At 37.5% G+C, this 21,085-nt stretch overlaps 1 protein-coding gene across 1 annotated transcript in view; it reads right to left on the bottom strand.

The window, feature by feature from the left end:
* Nucleotides 1-4,854: 4,854 nt before the first annotated feature.
* The window catches only part of LOC101856684 (RRP12-like protein), a gene marked incomplete in the record, with an annotated part of 70,156 nt that continues 53,925 nt past the window's right edge, over nucleotides 4,855-21,085 (bottom strand). The window contains 20 exon segments of the mRNA XM_005106389.3: nucleotides 4,855-6,116; nucleotides 6,687-6,769; nucleotides 7,326-7,411; nucleotides 7,728-7,818; nucleotides 8,686-8,756; nucleotides 9,398-9,523; nucleotides 10,204-10,382; nucleotides 10,613-10,783; nucleotides 12,057-12,142; nucleotides 12,653-12,810; nucleotides 13,276-13,383; nucleotides 13,865-13,976; nucleotides 14,996-15,076; nucleotides 15,583-15,741; nucleotides 15,873-15,966; nucleotides 16,843-16,910; nucleotides 17,382-17,530; nucleotides 18,141-18,252; nucleotides 18,815-18,930; nucleotides 20,726-20,847. Coding sequence (XP_005106446.2) covers nucleotides 5,996-6,116; nucleotides 6,687-6,769; nucleotides 7,326-7,411; nucleotides 7,728-7,818; nucleotides 8,686-8,756; nucleotides 9,398-9,523; nucleotides 10,204-10,382; nucleotides 10,613-10,783; nucleotides 12,057-12,142; nucleotides 12,653-12,810; nucleotides 13,276-13,383; nucleotides 13,865-13,976; nucleotides 14,996-15,076; nucleotides 15,583-15,741; nucleotides 15,873-15,966; nucleotides 16,843-16,910; nucleotides 17,382-17,530; nucleotides 18,141-18,252; nucleotides 18,815-18,930; nucleotides 20,726-20,847 — 2,293 coding nt within the window.

Below are 21,085 nucleotides of genomic sequence, written 5' to 3'. Positions count from 1 at the left end.
TATATTATCGAATAATAGTTACCACATTACGCCGTAAAAATTCACCCTGAAGCCTCTGGTACTGGTTATCATCAGCACCAAAAACTTCCCACACCATTGACTGATTTAGACACGCGTTCATCACACCAGTAATCTCGATCTCGACGCGATTTTACCTGATGTCCTCGCTTCTACTTTGACACCTTTACTCCTCGACCTGAATGCGTTGGGGTTTTTCAAGTTCACTTCTGTTGGTTGCAAGTGTTTTACGGCGCTCGCAACTGCATAATAAGGTCATATGAACGCGCGGGACGCTTTAAATTTTCAGTTATTAGTTATGAGATTTTGAATTTTGCCTACTCTTATCGATTTTATTCACCAAAGGATCTTTAAGTACCGTGCGCAACATGCACACGGGACCTCCGAGATTTTTCGCCCTTGTCCAAGAAGGCTAGGTGTAGATCTTTCCTACCAGAAGATCAGGGTGTGACTGAAAGACAGCAGTAAGAAGGAGCCAATGAGTAGCAGTAAAAAGGCTGCAGTAAGATGTCAGAAGCCAAGGGGAGGGGGAGAAGGAAGTGAGGGGTGGGGGCAGAAAGCGGAGACGAAAGCAGACGACAGAACATTGCTAGAGAGCAGAAAAGGAGGACAAAGGAGACATTTTTAAAGAAAATGTTTCCGTCGCTACCCGGATTCGAACCTGGGACCTTTTGTATGAGAGACCAACACCTTTGCCTTTTTGGCCACGAGAGCCCCCAAGCTCCCTCTGAAAGGTATAACACACAAATTGAAAGTTGAAGCATATTCGAATACACGCTCGGGTATCAGATTGTTAGTCATGCGCTGGAATGTTGTGCATCATTAAAAAGGATATTAAAAAATCTGTAAAATTCCTTGAGAACATCTTTTTAAAAGTTATGAAACAGGCAGCATCCTGTAGGCAGCAGTCTGGAGGAATCGTGTTTTTTTCTTTGTCTTTAAATATATGTACCATACGGTAATGTTCCTCTGTTCCTGACATACTCTAAGCATTTTTGGTGCTGGCAAGATGGAAGAAGACGACATGGATCGAAGTTTAATCTCAAGGCGATTGTTATAATATGTGTCTTCATGTGTGTCAACTTCAACGAATAACAATTATGCTGGCAAGATGGAAGAAGACGACATGGATCGAAGTTTAATCTCAAGGCGATTGTTATAATATGTGTCTTCATGTGTGTCAACTTCAACGAATAACAATTATGCTGGCAAGATGGAAGAAGACGACATGGATCGAAGTTTAATCTCAAGGCGATTGTTATAATATGTGTCTTCATGTGTTTCAACTTCAACGAATAACAATTATGTTCGGTTTAGGACTGTTGAAGCTCTTGGAGACGTGAGAATAGAAGGGTTGAGAGGAATTGTTTGTACGCAAACTGGTGCCCTGGCTGGCCCAAAGTGAAGGAGTAAGGGAATTTCGAAGTGGGCTGCAACTACTCTCCTTGCAGGTACATGTATGTCAAGAAATCATCAATAGGCTGGCCATCTTAGATCAGTGGTGCTTCGGGTTTCAGTGCAAAGTGGCCCGAATGCATCTTCCCCCTTCTTCCGAACAAGGATCGCCCTCCACAAATGAAATTGACATAGCAACTCAGCAAGTTGTGGAGAGAGACAGAGAGAGACACAGAGAGAGAGAGAGAGAGAGAGAGAGAGAGAGAGAGAGAGAGAGAGAGAGAGCATGTGCGCGTTTTTGTCTTTGCACATTTTAAGTACTGTGTTAATTCACGCATCGTTGGTGTATTCGATATCAGACCGACACTCATTCTTTGTCCATCCATTGTTTGCTTCCACATTGGAAGCCAAAACGTGTTTGAGATCAGGTAACCTAATTCAACAAACAAATGTGCCGATCTTTGAGCTCGAGTGCACCCACTCATACACATACAGGTAGTTGGTCTGTTGATTTTTTTTCTTCTTTAAAGCAAACCTCTCTACCGTCCCTCGGGTATCAGAATCGCCCACGGGTCATGATGTCATTGTACAATAATCAAGGGAGGCCAGCAGGTAAAGTTGAGTTGTGCCTCTTGAAATTTGCCTCAAAACCCACATTTTCTGTCTCTTGATGACCGGGTTCTTAGGCAGAAACCAACTCAATAAATCATATCAACTTTTTCAGAGGAATATTATCATAACAGACAGTACATGTACATAATTAAGATTAGACCAGTGACCCAAAAATTGAAATCTTAGTATGGTCTTACTCAACCATAACATGATAGTTACATAGCATGCATGTATTTTTTAAAGTAACACGTTAAAACAAGAGGGAATCCCATAGCAGTATTTCTATTGACAAATTAATCCCTCACTTAGAGATAGCGAAGCAACGTATTGAAAACCTTTATCAATGATTAGGCATGAAACTATGCACTACTCTAAAACAGTCCAGTTCGTGATGTAAAAGGAGAGCAGGGGCGGGAAACTCAAAATATAGAACCAATATAGAGACACAGGACAGAGACAGATGATTACATGGTCGCTCCTAAGTTTAAGCACAAGGGGGCTATCCCGAAAAATGCTGTTTTGAGAAAATCGAAGGTAGAGTTATTGCCCATTGTTCGGCTTCTTTAAACGACAAGGAGAGTTTTCTCTATAACCAAACACCTCTCCTAAAGGTAGGGCAATGCCCACTTTTGGTGTAGGTCAAGATTTCTGGTAACCCCCGAAATCTGGGTTAGCCCGCTTGTCCTTAAAAGCGACCACATGAGAGGCAGTGGCTTAATTTTCCTTCTTTTTTGAAAAGTTATTATTGTAGGTGTTTAACACTCCATGGCTCTTTACATCATTTAGGAACAAGACTGCATTGACCCTGCCTGCTACTTCCAGGGCCAACTCGAACTGCGGATACATCCCAGAACATAGACACTCGATTTAAAAAAACCCTCCTCAAACCAGAACTGAACTCGTGTCCTTTGCATGCGCTGTTGAGAACCTCCTAACCATTACACCAGACACCAGCAAGCCGCAAACAGTGATTTGAGATTTAAAAAGAGAGGCCTAAGATGATATTATTGATATTGGTGTATACTGTTTCAAGAGTTTTTCCCACCCTCGAGTTGAATGAACAGTGACATAAAGCTTCATTCCATCGTCCTCTGAGAAATGGCAACCTGTGCATAGCATTGATACCTTGTACTTGTACCATCGTACAAGTAGTTCCTTGAACAGAATTATATTCTCACTACATTTCTTTAACCCTATCCATACCTTGTGTTTAACTATCGTATTCACACACCATGGGGAACTCAAAGAGGAAATTTACTCATTAGTCCGATCCGTACGCTTTGCATAGCAGTCTGTAAACAAGATTTTTTGAGAAATACTGAAAGTTTTAAAGAGATCTTTGTACTAGAAGCATTCTTAAATGTGAAGAATACAACCCCGCGGGTACAAAATGACCCCAGGGCCCACGGATAGGGTTAAAACGTGAACATTGCTGTACAATAGTTGGGGTTCATGGCTTAAATTGCATGCAGGTATCAAGCATATTCACCAGCACCAGAATAATATTCTAGTCAAAATACCAGTGGATGGATACGATGGAAGGTGGTGAAGTAGCAAAGTTGCAGGTGGAATACTTTTAAACACTTACAATTCCAAAAGCTCATCATTTAGTGAAAAACCCTCCTTTAGAACGCAGAAGGTTAAAGCCACGGTGGCAGCCCAGGAAACACACTTTAAAAATTCATAGAGGTTCATCAACCATTCGGCCATCATATATCATATAGAGTGACTTTCTTTGACACTTACTTCAAGTGCAGTGGGTCTGTTAGTTGTTTTATTATGTTTAGTGTGCCTGGGCGAGTCGGCAGCGGTAATGAGCACATACTACGGTACTGTAAGTTTCAAGCCTTTAAAATACAAAAAACACTTTTATCCAGATTGCCTGTCCTCTCTTCTCAGTTATAACACAGTGGAGTATCAACGATAGTCAGTGAAAAAATATGTAAAGAATGAAGAAAAATTAAACCACAACTTTCATTTTATTTCTTTTATTTCATTAATGCAAGGTGCATTGAAGATAATACAGTTCATGAAACAAAAAACATGTACATAACACTGTCCCAGACAACCAGTGATATATGTTTCAATGCTGCTGCCCCCCCCCCCCCACACACACACACAATTTTCTCAGTAAATTCATGCAAAAACTGCATTGAAAGTACATAGAATGTAGCACTAGTAATTACACACCTATGTTTCATGTATGTCATTTGACATTAAAAAAAAAAAACCCAAGCAATGCCAAGCTTTCAACCTAAAAACACATATTATCTATGAACTTGATAATTACACTTATAATATTTCAAATTATACATGATACAAAAAAAACAACATGAAATACTTCTGAAATTATTCATCGATTTCACTCAAAATGGAAAATACCTTTCACATACCTTATTCATTAGCTGTTTAAAAGGACAAAGAAGGTTCAATAAACGAACTGCATTGTAGGCATATTTACATTCTGTTAGAATAGTAAGACACCTCAACAGACTCGCACCAAAAGCTAGCTATCTAGACTGTACATAAAGTGATATCTCTTAAAAACAATTTTTAATAATGGGACCGATAGCAGCAACATCAAAACTGAACATGACCATCATTCATTATACAGCTGTAGACATTGCCTCAAGGTTACTGTGAGCAGAGCACAACAGCTTAATTTCTAAAGGGGTACACTTATATAGCAGCCAAACTTCAGCATCAACTTCATACAAGGATAGATTTGTCCGTACAAAGAGACAACACCCCCCCCCCCCAAATTTTTTTCACTTGTCAAAATAAAAGCTTCTACAAAAATCATCATATGGCTGCACCAAAAATAAAATAAAAAATAAATAAATAAAATTGTTTGTCGATATAATGTAGAGGCATCTCACACTATACATACACAAACAGCATTCTTAGTTTAGTTTTAGTATGGTTTTACAGCGCTCGTTCCAGCCAAATGTCATTTGAGCGACAAAGGGTAGATGTCAACAGAGAAGTCTGTGTTCATACAAATATAACCGGTACCTTGAAAGCACAGCTAGTAAATTACAAAGGTACATTTCAAGAATGTCACTAAACAAGGAAAAAAATTACAAGCAATGTCCAAGTAAAGACCTGAAAACACAAATATGGACTTGGTAATTACACTTATAACATTTCATACATGATACATGGAGTAGCTCTAAAATCATTCATCATTTTCATTCGAAATGGAATATCCCCTTCGCATACATTATTCATTAATGAGTCTCAAAAATAGCAGAATATAGTATGGCATAAAAGTCTGTCTTTCAATATGTACACCAGTTCCCAGTAGAGACAGTCTACCAAGTCACCAAATACATTGTATTTTAAAATGCTGAAATTAGTGCAAGACCATAAGCCACATGGTATCATAAAACACGGCCCAAAGACCCAAATAATATAACAAAATTATATTTGTGATCCACTCTAGACACCAACTACTGGATATGGAAGCTGATCCACTTGCAATGTTTTCATTGAAAGAAGGTAGGACTGGTAGACTATCTTTAAAATATTTTACAGAATTTGAAGGAGAATGAGCTACAAAGGACATAGCTGGTGAAAAACCTAAGCTGTTTGAAACAGAATCGAATCAAACAAGCATGGAGCGATCCCAATCACACAAATACACACTGAAAGTTCATGTCACAATCTACCGTATTACCATATAGTTAATTCACTGGAGCAGTTACATAATTCTTAACAAAGAGCTGCATTATTTTCCATTATATCATTTCATTAATTTTTTTTTTTGAATTAATGTTTTCAAAAACAGTGTTTAGTATTTCCTCTATTCTAGCAATTCAGAGTCAGTATCCAAGGAGTAAAGGGTTAACATAAAAATTTGAAGAAAGGCAAGGAAAGCAGAATTAAGATTTATCTATATGGTCTCTTTGAATACTAAAATGCTCAACAAACTATTAACATGGAGAAATATCTCCTCCATAAGGAAGTTTTACTTCTGCTTGCCCTTCCCTCCTTTGCCAGCTTTGCTCTTGAACTTGGAGCCTTTGGCTGCTCCCTTCTTTGCTCCTTTGACCAGATTTGAGAACGTTCCTTTGACTTTCAACTGCTTCCTGGTGATGAAAACCAACAAAGACTTTGGATTAACAACAACTTATACTCTACTGGATTATTTCCTGTTCAATTTACAATAAACGTTCTAAAAAGGTAACTCAGCTGATAGAACTCAAAACACTCTACAAAAAGCAATAAAAAATCTGAAGCTTTAATCACAAGTTTAGTGAGTGTGTGTGTGTGTGGGGGGGGTGAATAGTAAATGGTGGTTGTTGCTGGGTTTTTAAAAAAAGTTCTTCTAAGAGTTTTACAAACATTTTGTTGTACTTATAAAATCCAGAAAGCAAATCATTATATTCTATTTCACAGGGGGAGTCAACTCATGGCCAAGAACACTTTAACTATTTTTCTGAAACTTTCTAACCTACCTGTAATTTATAAAAAAGCTCTTCATACTCATATGAAAATGCCAAAGTATTTTTTTTTGCATGTGCATCAAGAAAGAAAAACTGCTCAAAATGCCAAATGAAGAAAAACAATTCATTCACAACAAAGAAAAGAACAACTTTTGAAAAACAAAACAAACATGAACATGGCAACACAAACTTGATCTTATACAAACACCATACCTCTTGTTCAAATTGGCAATGTTGAGAGGTACATAGGCGTATGGGTCTGGCTTGCCTTTCTTTTTCATATCACCAGCAGCTTTCTGTAATGAGAACAAAGATAATTGAAAACATGAAACAAATTCCAGTACAAAACTTTAGCTACAATTATTTTGCACCTATATCTCACCGTCTCTTCAATTTTTTGGACTTGTTCTCTTGACAAGAGACTAAAACACCTTAAAATCATACTGGAAACAAAATACTGTAGCGAAGAACAATGTACCATGTTGACAGGCAATGACACTGACATCAAATACTGCCTTGGAACTTTAGTCTCATAAAGTCAGATATTAATAAAAACTTTCACAACTCAGTAAAGGCTACTATCCTGAACAGACTTCTTGGTTTTAAATATTTAAAAAAACCAAAAGAACAGAAGACCACATAGAATAAAGACATCTAAGGAAAACACTAATGTTCCTCAAAGGAAAAACTAAGAGTTTCTGGCTCTTTATAGCAAACACAGGAGCCTAATAAATACTGCCCATGAACACTTGAATCATAATTCTATCTAAAAAAGAAACATTAACATTTTTTTTTTTTGCAATGACAGGCGAAATACCCTGTAGACTTGTAAGCATTCATAACATAACTTACCTTGGACTGATACTCGGTTCCAACAACAGAGTCTGTCTCCCTTCTCTTGGCTTTGGCTATCGGCCGATGGATGCCGCTGCCTCCAGCTGTGAAACAACACAAACTTAAAATTATCAACAGACTAGACAGGAGTTTGTGAGATGTGTAATCAGGATTGGCCAGAACAGTGGATGTACTAAGGATTTGAGCTGGAAGTAATACCAATGAATGATTGCACTCATGACTGAAGTAGTGAAACACTGAAAATTCTGTAAATCTTACTTTTGATGAAACTGAAGTTTCTAAAACATGTGCGTTGTGTTGTGGACACAACCAAACAAGTCTATGGGGCATGGAGTCGGAATCCCAATACAAGCACAAGAAATAAACACAGATGTCATGATTTTTAATACAGGACTATACCTTTGTATTTGGAGGCGGATGGTTTGACATCTTCATCCTCATCCTCATCATCATCTGCAGGTCCTGTAAATTTTCGTTTCCTTGGTTTGTTCTGAAAACACAAACATTCATTGTGTGAAGGTACTGCACTGTACTAGAAAATTGTTCAGGACCAGCACAACAAAATGAAAAGACAAAGAAATGCTCTTAAAGAGACATTGCAACCAGCCTATACAGTATAAAGATATGGTCGATAAATAAGTTGAGCTCATCAGTCCTCCCAATCCCAATACTAATTGGCAGTCCCTTCTTAAAACCCTTCAGAAAAGAACAGGTGGTTTTACAATCTAGTGTAAAAAGAAATGCATCAAGTCAAGGTCAGTAAGAAATGTTTTGAGTCGTAGCATGGCACCTACTTTCTACTTTCACTAAACCCTTTAGTGATTCCAAGCATGACCGTAACTTTCTACTTTCACTCTACAACCATCAACCCCTAGCATGACTCTCACTATCAACCAGTGACTCCTCGAATGACCCTCACTATCACTCCACCCACCACTGACATCTAGAACAACCCTCACTATCACTCCACCCACCAGTGACATCTAGCATGACCTCACTACCACTCCACCCTTCAGTGACATCTAGAACAACCCTCACTATCACTCCACCCTCCAGTGACATCTAGAACAACCCTCACTATCACTCCACCCTTCAGTGACATCTAGAACAACCCTCACTATCACTCCACCCACCAGTGACATCTAGCATGACCTCAATATCACTCCACCCTCCAGTGACATCTAGAACAACCCTCACTATCACTCCACCCTTCAGTGACATCTAGAGCAACCCTCACTATCACTCCACCCTCCAGTGACTCCTCGCATGACCCTCACTATCACTCCACCCTCCAGTGACATCGAGCATGACCCTCACTATCACTCCACCCACCAGTGACTCCCAATACAACACTTACTTTCACTCCACCCTCCAAGGTGGCAAACAAATCATCCAGGTCCTCTTCAGCATCTGATCCTCCCGCTGCTCCTGATAAATAAAGCATTGAAATATATCAAGTTCTCTTTTTTTTTAAACAAACTGGTGACATACAATTTTTCACATCAGAAATCAAAGACAAAAAAATCTTGGAAGTTTCATCTTCTTGTCTCATAAGGTAAAGACAAAGACCTAAAGCCAATTTTCATTTTACACAGAAAATAAGAGAGACACAAGCACATGGAAAACATAAAAACAACCCAATGCACCGCAACTTTTTTAAAGTACTAGAGCATGATCCCCATAATACTAGCCACTGTACTACACAGTAAATGTATTTAATTTATATATTTGAAGTGTTCAAGACTCTGACCATTAGAATGTGACAGAGCTAATTGAGAAGACTTGCAATTGTCTAAGTTAAGTCTTGCACTGTAAAGCTGTACTCTGATTATTTAGGAGGAAGACATAGTACTGGAGATCAAATTTTTTAAAAGATGTATACCAACTGGCAGCTTTATGATTATAATCAGAGATGAGCCAGTCACCCCAAATGACAGATGAGAGAGATGATGATCTAAAAGACATTACTACCATTTTGAACATGAGAATTTCTACAAACTGATGGACACTAGACAAGTGGTCCATGAGAGAGTACACCTGCACAGAGACATCTCACAAATCTAAGTCACCTTTAGCATTATCCTCATCATCTTCATCCTGAGTAATGATGAGCCGACCGTCACCAGCCATCTTGAAACCTCTGTCCTTATCCATCTTTCCTTTACCATTTTGCTCTGAAGCTTTAGGTCGAGTGGCTGAAAAGAACAGAAAAAATAATTTAAAGTTGCATGTATAGGCAAGAAAATGAAAAATGCAGGCAACAACTCACATTATTTATTAGACAAGCAGCATTGCTTCCGCCAGCAAAAACTGATGATCCATTTATTGCAGTAAAAAAAACCCAGTCCCATAGTTATGCTACATACCGAAAGTAGTACATATTCTTTTAAAAACTAAACATTAACTTTACATTTAGATCAAACAAGATCCAAGTAGATGCTCTAGACAAATGCAACACTAGTAAAGGCACTGCTTTGTCACTACAGACAAATGCTTTTGTAATACCGGTCTGAAATGTATGTCCTATGGTGATGCCACATGCAGTTAATCAACAAATCATGCAACAAACATAGCTAGCAGCACTCAGCGCATGGAACAGACAACACCTTTCTGCATTTTTTGAGAGATCTTATGGGTTCACAGCTTGAAAATATTGTTACCACTGAAAAAAAAAAAAAAAAAGCATGTGGCACCTAAGCCCTCACTTTAGCTCATCAGAGGTTTACCTGCAAAAAATATATCTAAAACCGAGAGGCAACAGGACATTAACCTTCTGCTGCGACTCTTAAAAAACTGTAAAAAGTACAAGAGTTTCCAAAAGATAAACTGTACAGAACCATGGACTTCTGTGAAGTGACACAAAATTTCAACTTACTGATGACTTGCTTGGCAGCAGCTGGATCCATAAAGTCCACAATCTCGTCATCTCCCGTCTCCATGAGCCAGGCTCCTTTGCTTTGCTGCTTCTTCTTAGTCTTCTTTTTACTAAGGCTCGGGCCCTCATCCATATCATCATCCAGTTCAGAGTCTGTGTCCCGTAATAGCTCATCAATGCTGAAAAAACAACCCAAAGTAAACATGAAAATCAGCTCAAAATTAGATTTCAGACTAATGGACCATAAGCAATGCCAAATCTTGATTTGAGAACATTTATGCTTACATAAGACATTGACTTATTACTGCCAGGTTTGGCATATTGCAGGACTTCATGTATCAATGTACATTTTGCCTGTGCAGTGAGTTAATAACCTCTATTCATTACACCAATAAGAAAAAATACTTACCTTTCAGGCTGTCCGGTAACCTTGTCCTCTTCCTCGCTGTCCTCTCCCTGATCATCTTCTTCTTCTTCTTTCTCTCCAGCCTGCTTTCTTTTTGCCCTCTCTTGAGACTTGTGGATATTTTTCAACAACTTGTGGACACTCTCTTTGGTCATACTCAGAATCAGTTCATACCTGCAACCATGACAAATGTATGCTGCATTACACTGTCCATGTACATACAAAGACATACAAATACATTTGCAGACACACATGCACACAAAAATTCAGTTTATCACAAAACAAGCGCAACACTTTACTGAAACAAATTATTCTAAACACTATAAAACAATAACAGTATCCTCACTATATTTAAATTTCAAGCATTAATATATATATACCATTTCCAAATCTAAAGACTTCGTATCTTTATCATAAAGTCCATGGTCACTGGAAATCAAAACAAAGTCTAGTGATAAAATATCCGAAAATTGTTTTGGACCACATCTAACTGGAAATTGTATGAAGAATGCATTTCTGTGTGTCGGCATGAAAGTGTCCATAAAACTTGAAAAATTGCCCAAAAGTAAGCAGTGCCTTTTTACTTCACTGAGAAGATAACTGAAATTTGAGACCACGACAAATCCTCCTGCAGAGCGAAAGTACTTGTATGCAGCCTCACTGGAACCATTGCGATTTCAGTCATTCATTAATCTGCAAGCCATTCACACCTTAAAAGTGTCTCTGGAAACCCTTGACCAAAATTGAAGGACCCTATTCGTATATATAGCAAAAGCTGAATTTGCGCATGGAAATTTATAAAGTTTTTCTCAAAACTTGAGTCTTCGCCATGGCATGCTTTACAAAGAACACTGTATCTTGAAAAGTTTCAACCCTACACCTTTGAAATTTTTACAGCATGTCACAGCATGTCACAGCATGTCAGTTAACATAAATGCTTCTGCACCGACTGATGCTTTTGGTCTGAAAAATTATAAAGCGCTCAGGAGAAAAAAATTTACAACAGACAAAATGTATAGCTTTTCGGCAGTTTGGAAATTCATGAGTTGAAAAATCTGTCTTGTCATGACATATTATCAGGCTGTATGCAAAAATGTAAACTTTCTCGGGTAAGTACATTTTGTTCAAGAGTGTTCTTTGTATCTATTATAATCAAATAGGCATGTCATGAACTTTCAATAGGTTACATAATCCAAAATGAATTATGGACTTTGACCAAAACGGGAACTTGACAAAAATGACGTTATCACTGTGTCACTGGGAACATCACACAGATTTATTTTTAAAAAGTGCATAAAAAGTACTGAAACTGAAATCAGGCTCTCAGCAAAGGCCCCTCTCCTTATCACTGTAAAAGTGCATTAGAAAAATAAATAACAACAATTATAAGTAGCTAAAAGAAAATATCAGATCCTGAACATAAGACAGAACAGAGAGAAATACTTACCCAAATTTCTTGATCAACTTTACATATATAATCTTTGTCAGGCGTCTCATGTTGCCTTTCACAGCAATCTCATGGAGACCATTCAGCTAGGGAAAAAAGTAGATACAAATTTATGAAGTTCATGATTATGCCACTGACAATTAAAAAAACCAAACATTTCTCAGTCTAAATTAAAACAATACATGACATTTGACAACAAATTTTGAGGGGTTAAAAAGTAAAAAGTACTCTCAATATTAACTTTTTATTAAGATTTTGACTAAACACATACATAATTTTTTTTAAACAAAAAAAACCCCCTTCGCACATAGTTTTCTGCATTCAATAAATTCATGCTCAGTAGTTAATTATGGTAAGGGACACAATTTCAGTCAACTTATAGATTTCGTTCTCATTTTTAAAAAATCTGTTTTTAAAAGTTCATAACTTTGCTTAGCATTAGCGAGTCCATCAGGAGCAATACTATAAAAACAAATAATACATATTCTCTAAACGAAAACAGACTTCCATACTGAGAGCCTCAAACATTTTTAAATATGTTTAACATGCTGGTAGGCAGATATATAAAAAAAAGGTAACAGTTATGTTTTACTTACCAAGTCTTGCAGGTGGGCGGCTAGCACAGTGTTTTCATAAGCTGAGAGCAGGACTTTGATGAAACCAAGAGCTGTCTTGATAATTTCTCTTGTCTTTGAAGCCAGTAACAGGCAGACATTTTCAACCATGTAGTCAAGAATAGAACCAGTCAGGCGGGCTATGAAGAGGATGAAAAATACGAGACAACTTCCAAACTGGACTCTCTTTCATTGCAAAAGAATGCCAAAATTTTGTGAGAAAATTTAACAAAAAAGTATTTCTCATTCAAAGCACACATCAAAAATACAAGAGAGTGTTGAAAGGGCAAAAATAAATATTTTCAAACAAAACATAAATGAGTATTGCAATATGTACCACAAATGCAAATGTTTATAGAAACAAACTACTTGAACTCCGGAGTAGGAGTACTTAATAAGCAATCTCTACAACAAACTTCATTGGTCTCGACTACCAATAACTGGGGATTTTTTTCCTTCTGCTAGTCCCTTTGCACGTCAGTCAATGAGTAAAATAATGTTGAAACATTCAATTATAATTCAAAACAACAATATTTCAAAAGTAGAACAAATTAAAGAAATGAGTTGCCCACAGGAGAGGCAAAAATTTTTTTTTGCAAACTCACTTTGATAGTGGTAGACAACGCGGGTGATGGCTAGCAGAGTGGCGCTGATCATGTGGGGGGAACCAGCAAGTCCTGCCAACAGCTTTGTCACAAACTGCGCAAGATTGTCTGTGAGAAAATGTGCCAATATCAAAAGTTATCAACCTTTCAAAAGCTATTTACAATGGGAACACATGTGTTTAAGTACCTCAATTCATGGAAAGTAATACATGTTATCACTATAAAAAAGAAATTCACCACAACTGAAAAACAAATTCAATATTCCGTGAGCATCATATTTTTCACCGCTTCACCTAGACAGAAAAGGAGCTGTGCAAATCTCTAGAAAAAATGTTTTAAAAAAAGATCCTTTTGTAAAGTCATGGAACCATTACAAACAAATCCCAAGAAATAGGGGGGAAAACCTGAAAACATGCAAAAACTTATTACTTGATTAGATTGCTCTTCTAATTGATACAATGTTTAAAAGTCAAGATCAATTTTAAAACCACATTAAAATTTCAATATCAAAAAGATCTGAACTTAATGTAAAAGAGCACATATCAGCAGTGGTCAAGTCACCAGGCAGCAGTCAGGATGAAAAACGTACCTGATTCTGAACTGGAGGTATTCCATTTGAGGTACGTCTCTGACATCACAACAATCAATTCAAAAGCTGCAGCTCTAGCTTTGACTCCGATCTCCTTTGTGCACAAAATTGCCTAATGGATAAAAAGAAATAATATCAGTCTACTCTTTTTAACCTTGCCAGACAGTCTTGAAGTAGCATGTATGATCTAATTTTGATTGGGTGGTAGACACAAAGGAAATGGATAGCCCAAGTCGTATTCCTCTCCTTTTAGATCTTGACTTCCATGATATGCTCCAAAGGAAAGAAATGATCAATACGTTTGAAATCAAGGAAGTTGTAAGGGCATGTCTTACTATTTCACAAGTGTGATGGGAAAATTTGTTAATGGCAGGGGATATTAAAATTTTTTTAATTTTGCCAGCATGGCAGCCTAACAGCCTACTCTTCTACAATTTTCAACCATTAGGGTATCTTTAATGAGCACAAATTGCACCCAGGGCATTCGACATTTTTTTGTCCTTATCCGAGAAGACTAGGTGCTCGATCTTATCCACCTCAAGATCAGGCATGTAGAGGGAAAAAGGAGATCAAATGAGTAAGTATGATCAATACCAGCAGTTAAATTGAACTTTGAAACCCAGCAGTCTCTCAAAGCTACACTCATGAATAATGTAAGTTTCAAAGACTCTATATAGGGTTCATACATACCTTACTCAACTTTCCAAAACACAAACCATGTGACCATAGTTTTGTCTTAATTGAAAATTATAGATCTAGGTATTTGTCTATTAAAAAGAGTACAATACATAGTTTTTATATCAATCAGATTGTCAGTCACAGACAAACTGATGGAATCATCTTTCAGAGTAAAGTTAAATATCCTTGTAGTTGCACCTAAATATGTCCTTAAGTAAGAACAAATGACACACACACACACAAACACAAGGAGAGAAGTCATCTGTACGGAAAAAATTCTATCACTTAAACAGTAAGTCAAAACGGTTTGCAAAATAAGCAGTCAGAGCATCATGAGATACATCCATAAGCTTACCCTTTATAAAGTATACTAAAGCCTCCTATTAGACAGTTCTTCCAAGACAGAGAATAATATGTGTCATGAAGACCCAAGCACAATTATCAGTTGCTCACCTCAGGTAAAGTTGCCATGAAAAAGTCCATATTCTCCTCCTCCAAGTTTTTGTAGATATGGATCAGGCATCGCAAGCGAGGCTATCGGCACACATCAGGTAAACAGCGGAGAGAAGGAAGACATTAAAGAAAATCAAAACCAGATTAGCTTGGTATACAGATCCCGGGGAAAAAAGGAATTAAAAAAACAACAACAACCCAATAATGGGCAGTAACAGAGAGTAACAAAAGCAAACACACATTTCATTTTATTCTTTTTCCTTTAAATAAGAAAAAACTCAACAGGTGGTTTTTTTCAAATGACTTACTATGAAGGGCATTGTGTCCTAGAATCAAAACACAAACCTGAGAAGTTAGGGGTGAAAGTAGTAGATTAATGTCTGTGTTAAAAAACGAGCAACTGATTAATAACTGCAAAAAGTTGCGAGCTCTGTAAAACCTCTACTAAAACTAAAACTAATTGCAAAACTCACTTGGGACAGAAATTCCTGTATTTAAGACAAAATAGCGGTACAGTTATCTCAATGAACTGGGTTTTAAATACAATTCACAAGCTGTTTTACAGTTTAACAACTTTGAGTACTCACAGCTTTTGATGAAGGGCTTGACTTAGAGAGTGACTGTAGTAACATAGTGCGGATGGTATCAATGTTGGAGGACAAGAGATCCCTGGAGGCTTGTGTCTTCCCACTACATAGCTCCTCCAACACTCTGTACGACTTCTTCTGAACAGTTCTGTCCTCTGACTGTGCACAGAAAAAAAAAAGTCACATAAAGCAACCAAAACAGTTCGTAAGATTTCTTAATCTCAAGGTACATTTTCATTGAATTTCAAGTTTTACAAAATTAAACACAGTCCACATCACATGAAACTCACCTGAAGCCGAGGTAAAGACAGCTCAAACATCCGCTTCAGACCTGCAGCATCTGTATACGGGATCATTGCAATTGAGAGATCCAGAAGCGCAATGCTGTGAACAGATTATAGCGGAAGATTGCATTGATCTGTGGTGATCCATTATCAAAATAAGTAAAAACACAAATACTAAGGTTCGATAAAAAAACAAACAGATGGAACATGCACTAAGGATGTATAATGCAAAAATAAGCATGGCAAAACAAAAAATGGTACAACCGAACAACATATGGAAGGCCAGGGAAGTACCTAGAGAACTCAAACTTAGAATTTAGGAAAGTCAAATATGGCCAGTCCAAAACAGAGACAGATGGACAACTCTTCTTGGCAGTCTTTACCCAATACCACGGTGAAAGAGGCGAAATGAATGATGATATGGCTAATAGTTCTATATGGGAGTGAGGCACGAACATAAAGAAAGGTAGACAAAATCATAATCTTAAGCAGCAGAACTGTGGTTTTGGGGGAAATTGTTTCATGTCACACTGGACAGATAAAATAACAAATGAAAGGATCCTGAAAGAACTTGATAAACAGCGCAGTATGCTTTTCAAGACCTGCAAAAGAAGAATCAAGCACCTTGGTCACGCAAACAGAAACATAAAACAGTTGACAACTGTGCGGCAGGGTAAAAAATTAGTAAAGATAATCGATCCCATCCTTGCCCTCACTGCAATTGGCATCTTGGCCGTATCAACAATTCCTAAATCAGCATGCAGAGGTACGGACCAACAATGCAAACATTATCTCCTGTTGTGACTAAATATTACTAACTTGGCTATCATTAAAGCAAAGTGAGGAGAAAAGACTAGACTGAAATTTTACTGAGGTAAATTAAAAACCACTGCAACATATCGTTGAAACACTGTGCAAATTTATAAATACCACAGTAATTACAAAGGTCAAGTATATCATTTATGTGATGACTCACTTGCGGAAGGATCCGACGTTCTGCTCACTCATTTTACTGAGGGACTTGTCCAGGAAAGAAGAAATAAGCTGAGAAACAAAGCATACAATATAGTTAGAATAATAAATGAACACAGAAAGACAAAAGTAAGATACCTGACTAGAAAAGAAAGAATGCAGTCATAAAATATGACATCAATACATCTTCATTGAAAGAAGAACAAAATACATGCTATATTGTATTCAACTTATGCTTGTTGCTCATACCTAGATCGACAATGGATAACAACCGCTTCAAATCACAAATCACTTACATATTCAATTCATTCTCATATTTTGTCAAATAAAATTTGGACTCCAATTTTCAAATAAAGAGACACTAACATAGCAAATGTGTATCCATCACATATGAATAACTGGGTCAAACTTCAATCCAAAGGACCCAAGAGCATATCTAGGTGTGTGGTGGTGATAACTTAACAGACAACCCAATTGGAGCTGGGGTCTACACGTCATTTAGAGTTAGTAAGAACCAATAACTAGAGTAGAATTAAACTATACCTTTGAGTCTGAAATGACAAAGTATTTCCTGATTGTCTCGAGGACAGCAAGCCGGGTGCCTTCTGTCAGCATGCCCTCAGAGGTGAACAAGTTGAACAGGATAGGCAGGAAGTTCTTCGCAAAACGACCTACTTCTTGTTTGTCCTCCTCTAGAATAAAAGAACAGTATAAAAAAGTATATCAGTGTCTTTCATTTACTTGTATAGAAAAATGCATAAATCTCTTGGCTGTGTACATAAAGATTAACACACACTGCTATAGAATTAACACTTTATATCCTGGGGGAGAACCCACTATGCTGGGGTCCTCTTTTGGTACAAAATCTAAAAGTGACATATACATCACTAAATTGGTCATTAAACCAAACCAGTGAACCTATTTTGAGACCTGTTTTTGGCAATTGCTGTAAAGTAATTTGACGTCGAAGTCGTAAACAAACGCGTTCGAGCTGCTGCCAGGGGCTCACCAGCACAGCAGTTTCGGCTGGGAGCTGCTGGGGGCGGCTTGCCGGAAATGGGGAGTTAAATACATAAACACAACTTGGAGGACAAATTGTAGTTTACAATAATTTCACATAACTAGCACCAGCTATCAACAAAACTTAGAAAGCAGAAACATATGAGCAGAACCCATGGAAGGAGTCTAAACAGATCATACTTCAGGTATCAGAATATCACAATACTGACAGATATTTCAATAGATTTCTCCCCAAAATCAATTACTAAATTCCGTGGATAAATGAGAAAAGCAAAAACGTACCTTTGTCGAGACTGCACGTGACGATGGAACGAAGCGCACTCATCACATCCATTCGTAGATCTTCCCGATCACTCAGCGCTGTGCCCAAACTTTTGGCAATGCCTTGGAAGCTCTGAGAAGAGTAACAAGTGATTACGTACACAGGTTTAAAAGTCATTTACCTACCAAGACATAAACAATGTAACGAAACTTGCCCTTGATGCTATGAACCCAGTAACAAACCTTGCAGTTGCATCATGGCTCGGGGTGAGAGGGTGGAGATAGTAAAATTTTGAACATATATTTGTCGAAGAATTCATTAGATCTATATATAAAAACTCTAACCATGTGACAGGTTTCTTGAAGGAAGGAGACACAAAAGTTAGTCCACAATACTTTAAACTTATTTATAAAGCATACTGACAGATGAGTTTTATTGAGGAACTGCAGATCGATTCTGGCTATGGTTTTAAAACAAACAAAAAAAGTTGACCTATATCTATAATTTATTATTTATACGCTTTTAGAACACAATAGCAAAAGATATGAATAAACAAGTTTAACTAACATTAAAAAATGTAGAAGAAAAGTCAATTTCAAAATTTCTTACAGCATAAAGGACAAGTAAACATTTTATATTTCATCTTTACACTATGAATGGCAAAGATCACCAGAAAAGAAGCAATCTTACAAACCTGCTTCAAATCAGTTGGGTGATCGCAGAAACCTTTCAACAAGGACCAGATCTGGAGTTGCAGAACATCATACGCTTTAGACTCTGCCATGCGCTCTTCTTTGGACAGGTCCTCGGCTGATGGAATGGAACATAATGTATTTTAACTGACATACATATTGTATTCAAAACAATAAACACCTTATGATGCCTAATTTTTAAAAAGGACTTATATTCAAGACTGCTTTTACTCTTTCAACAAATTTTGGTGATTTCAAAAGTAAACATATTTCTTCATGTTTTTTTCTGGGAAAAAGTGCTGCATTGTATTTTAATACATTCTTTTCCAGCAAGCTGATCAAGCAAGGTCTATAACTTGTCTCCTTGGATATTAAAAACCATCAATTCAAGATGGATGAGCTTTTATTATTATTTTCTTTAAGGGACAGCACTCAGCACCTGCTTAGCAGAAGCATATTTGAGGCATCTCATTGAAATCAAAATAATAACATTAAGAAACCAACATTTTTCTGACTATTGGGCAATTTTTAAAATATAATTTTTTTGCTCAACGCCTTTTACGTGTATTTAAAAAGTGGAATTTACTGAAAAACATTGATCAAAGGCACAGAGAAGATGAATTTGTATTTTTCTAGGACACTCAAGTTTTGGAAGTTACCAAACGCTGGCCGCCATTTTCTCCCTAATTTTACCTCTGACACCAGGAAACCCCACCTCTTTCAATTACAAATATCTCGACTTCAGCTCAAGATAAATAGGTATTTTTCATCAAGTGCAAGACAGGTGAACAGGATTTAGGACAATACCAGTAAATCCACATGCTTCAAATTTGATAAGAGCCTGATTCCACTGTGTCGTGACACATATGGTAATAGACGTCCCATCCAACACAGTAAGATCAACAGTTTCATTTTTGAATGAATACACCAAAGCACGGGTTGCAAATTTCTGGGTGAAGTCTGTGACCTATTCAGTCAGTCTCGCTCACTCTGACTGTTCATCAACCACCAATTTCACAAACTAATTTCCCATCAGCTGTCTCAAAGGATTGAATTCATGAAACCAGGCACTTCTCCACCCTTTCTTGGTATCAGCTCTTTATAGAGAAATAAAGAATCTCTAATGGAGGGGCAATTCTCAATTTGTCGACATGGCCAGTGCAGTCTGCATTATCAAAAGCAGCCCTGACCAAAAATTTTTGATGGTCTACACAAAAATTCAGTCTTTGATTTAGTGGTAGTTGCTGTTTTCAGGTTGTTGTTTTTTTAGTAGAGGTCTTACGGCGCTCGCAACTGCATAAGGTTATATGAGCGCAAAGGGGTGGATGTCAACAGAGAAGTCTTTACAGAGAATTGGGCTTACTTTGCTCACCTCTCTAGCTTCAACAGCCCAAAGTCTGCTACGACTATCAAGGCACCCCGGAAATAGCGGGTCATAAGAGTGTGACAAACATACATAAGAAGTAGAGGATAATGACGATAGTAAGGATTAGGAAAGAAAAAACAGCAGTTCCCTGTTTCAGTTCAGGCACAGTTATGAGCATGACATTGTTGAATCAGCCCATTTACAATTTTACTGTGCATAAGAACGAGAAATGTCCCCCCTTTTGGAATGGCCAAAAGACACTTCAGTCAGTGGCACCGCCCCGGGGGGCAGTTTTCAGGTTGTTCCAGTTGAAGCTGCCATTGTTGTCACCAACCCAGGTGTAGTTACTGTGGTAGTAATTAATCCAGTTGCCGTTGTTATTAATTCTATAGTCAATCTAAAACAGGAGCAGGTAAAAACTACACACTGTTGGTGCAAGGCACAAAATTGAGAGAAACTGCATTGGGAAACCGAGCGCAGATACTTCAAAAGTTAAAAGACAAACACAAGAACTAGAAGTGTGAAAAGACATCGATAAACACTATACCTTTTTTCCTGAATGTAGCAGCCAGAGGCAAAAAATAGGATGTGAAAAATCCCAGCTGTGTGTGCGTTACATTGTCACGAAAGACAGGCAGCAGCCACCCTCTGGGAAAATCTGGATTATCACTGGGGAAGAAAACAAACAAAAAAGTTATCAATTGTTCTCACAGAACCCTAGTGAAAGAGGAACAAAATTTAAAAAAACAAAAACAAACCCAAATCCCCCACCCCAAAACTGAAACAAATAGAAGCAAATAACAAAGGGTAACTCTTGTTTCAAACACAAAGGCACACATGAACAAAACATCACCAACTACCACAAATATGTACCTTGAAACAAAAACTAAAGTTGAATGGTTGAATA

The sequence above is a fragment of the Aplysia californica genome, unplaced genomic scaffold, assembly GCF_000002075.1.
Source record: "Aplysia californica isolate F4 #8 unplaced genomic scaffold, AplCal3.0 scaffold00530, whole genome shotgun sequence".
Taxonomy (NCBI): domain Eukaryota; kingdom Metazoa; phylum Mollusca; class Gastropoda; order Aplysiida; family Aplysiidae; genus Aplysia; species Aplysia californica.
Note: the sequence above shows the minus strand (reverse complement) of the source record. Positions and strands in the feature narration are given on the sequence as shown.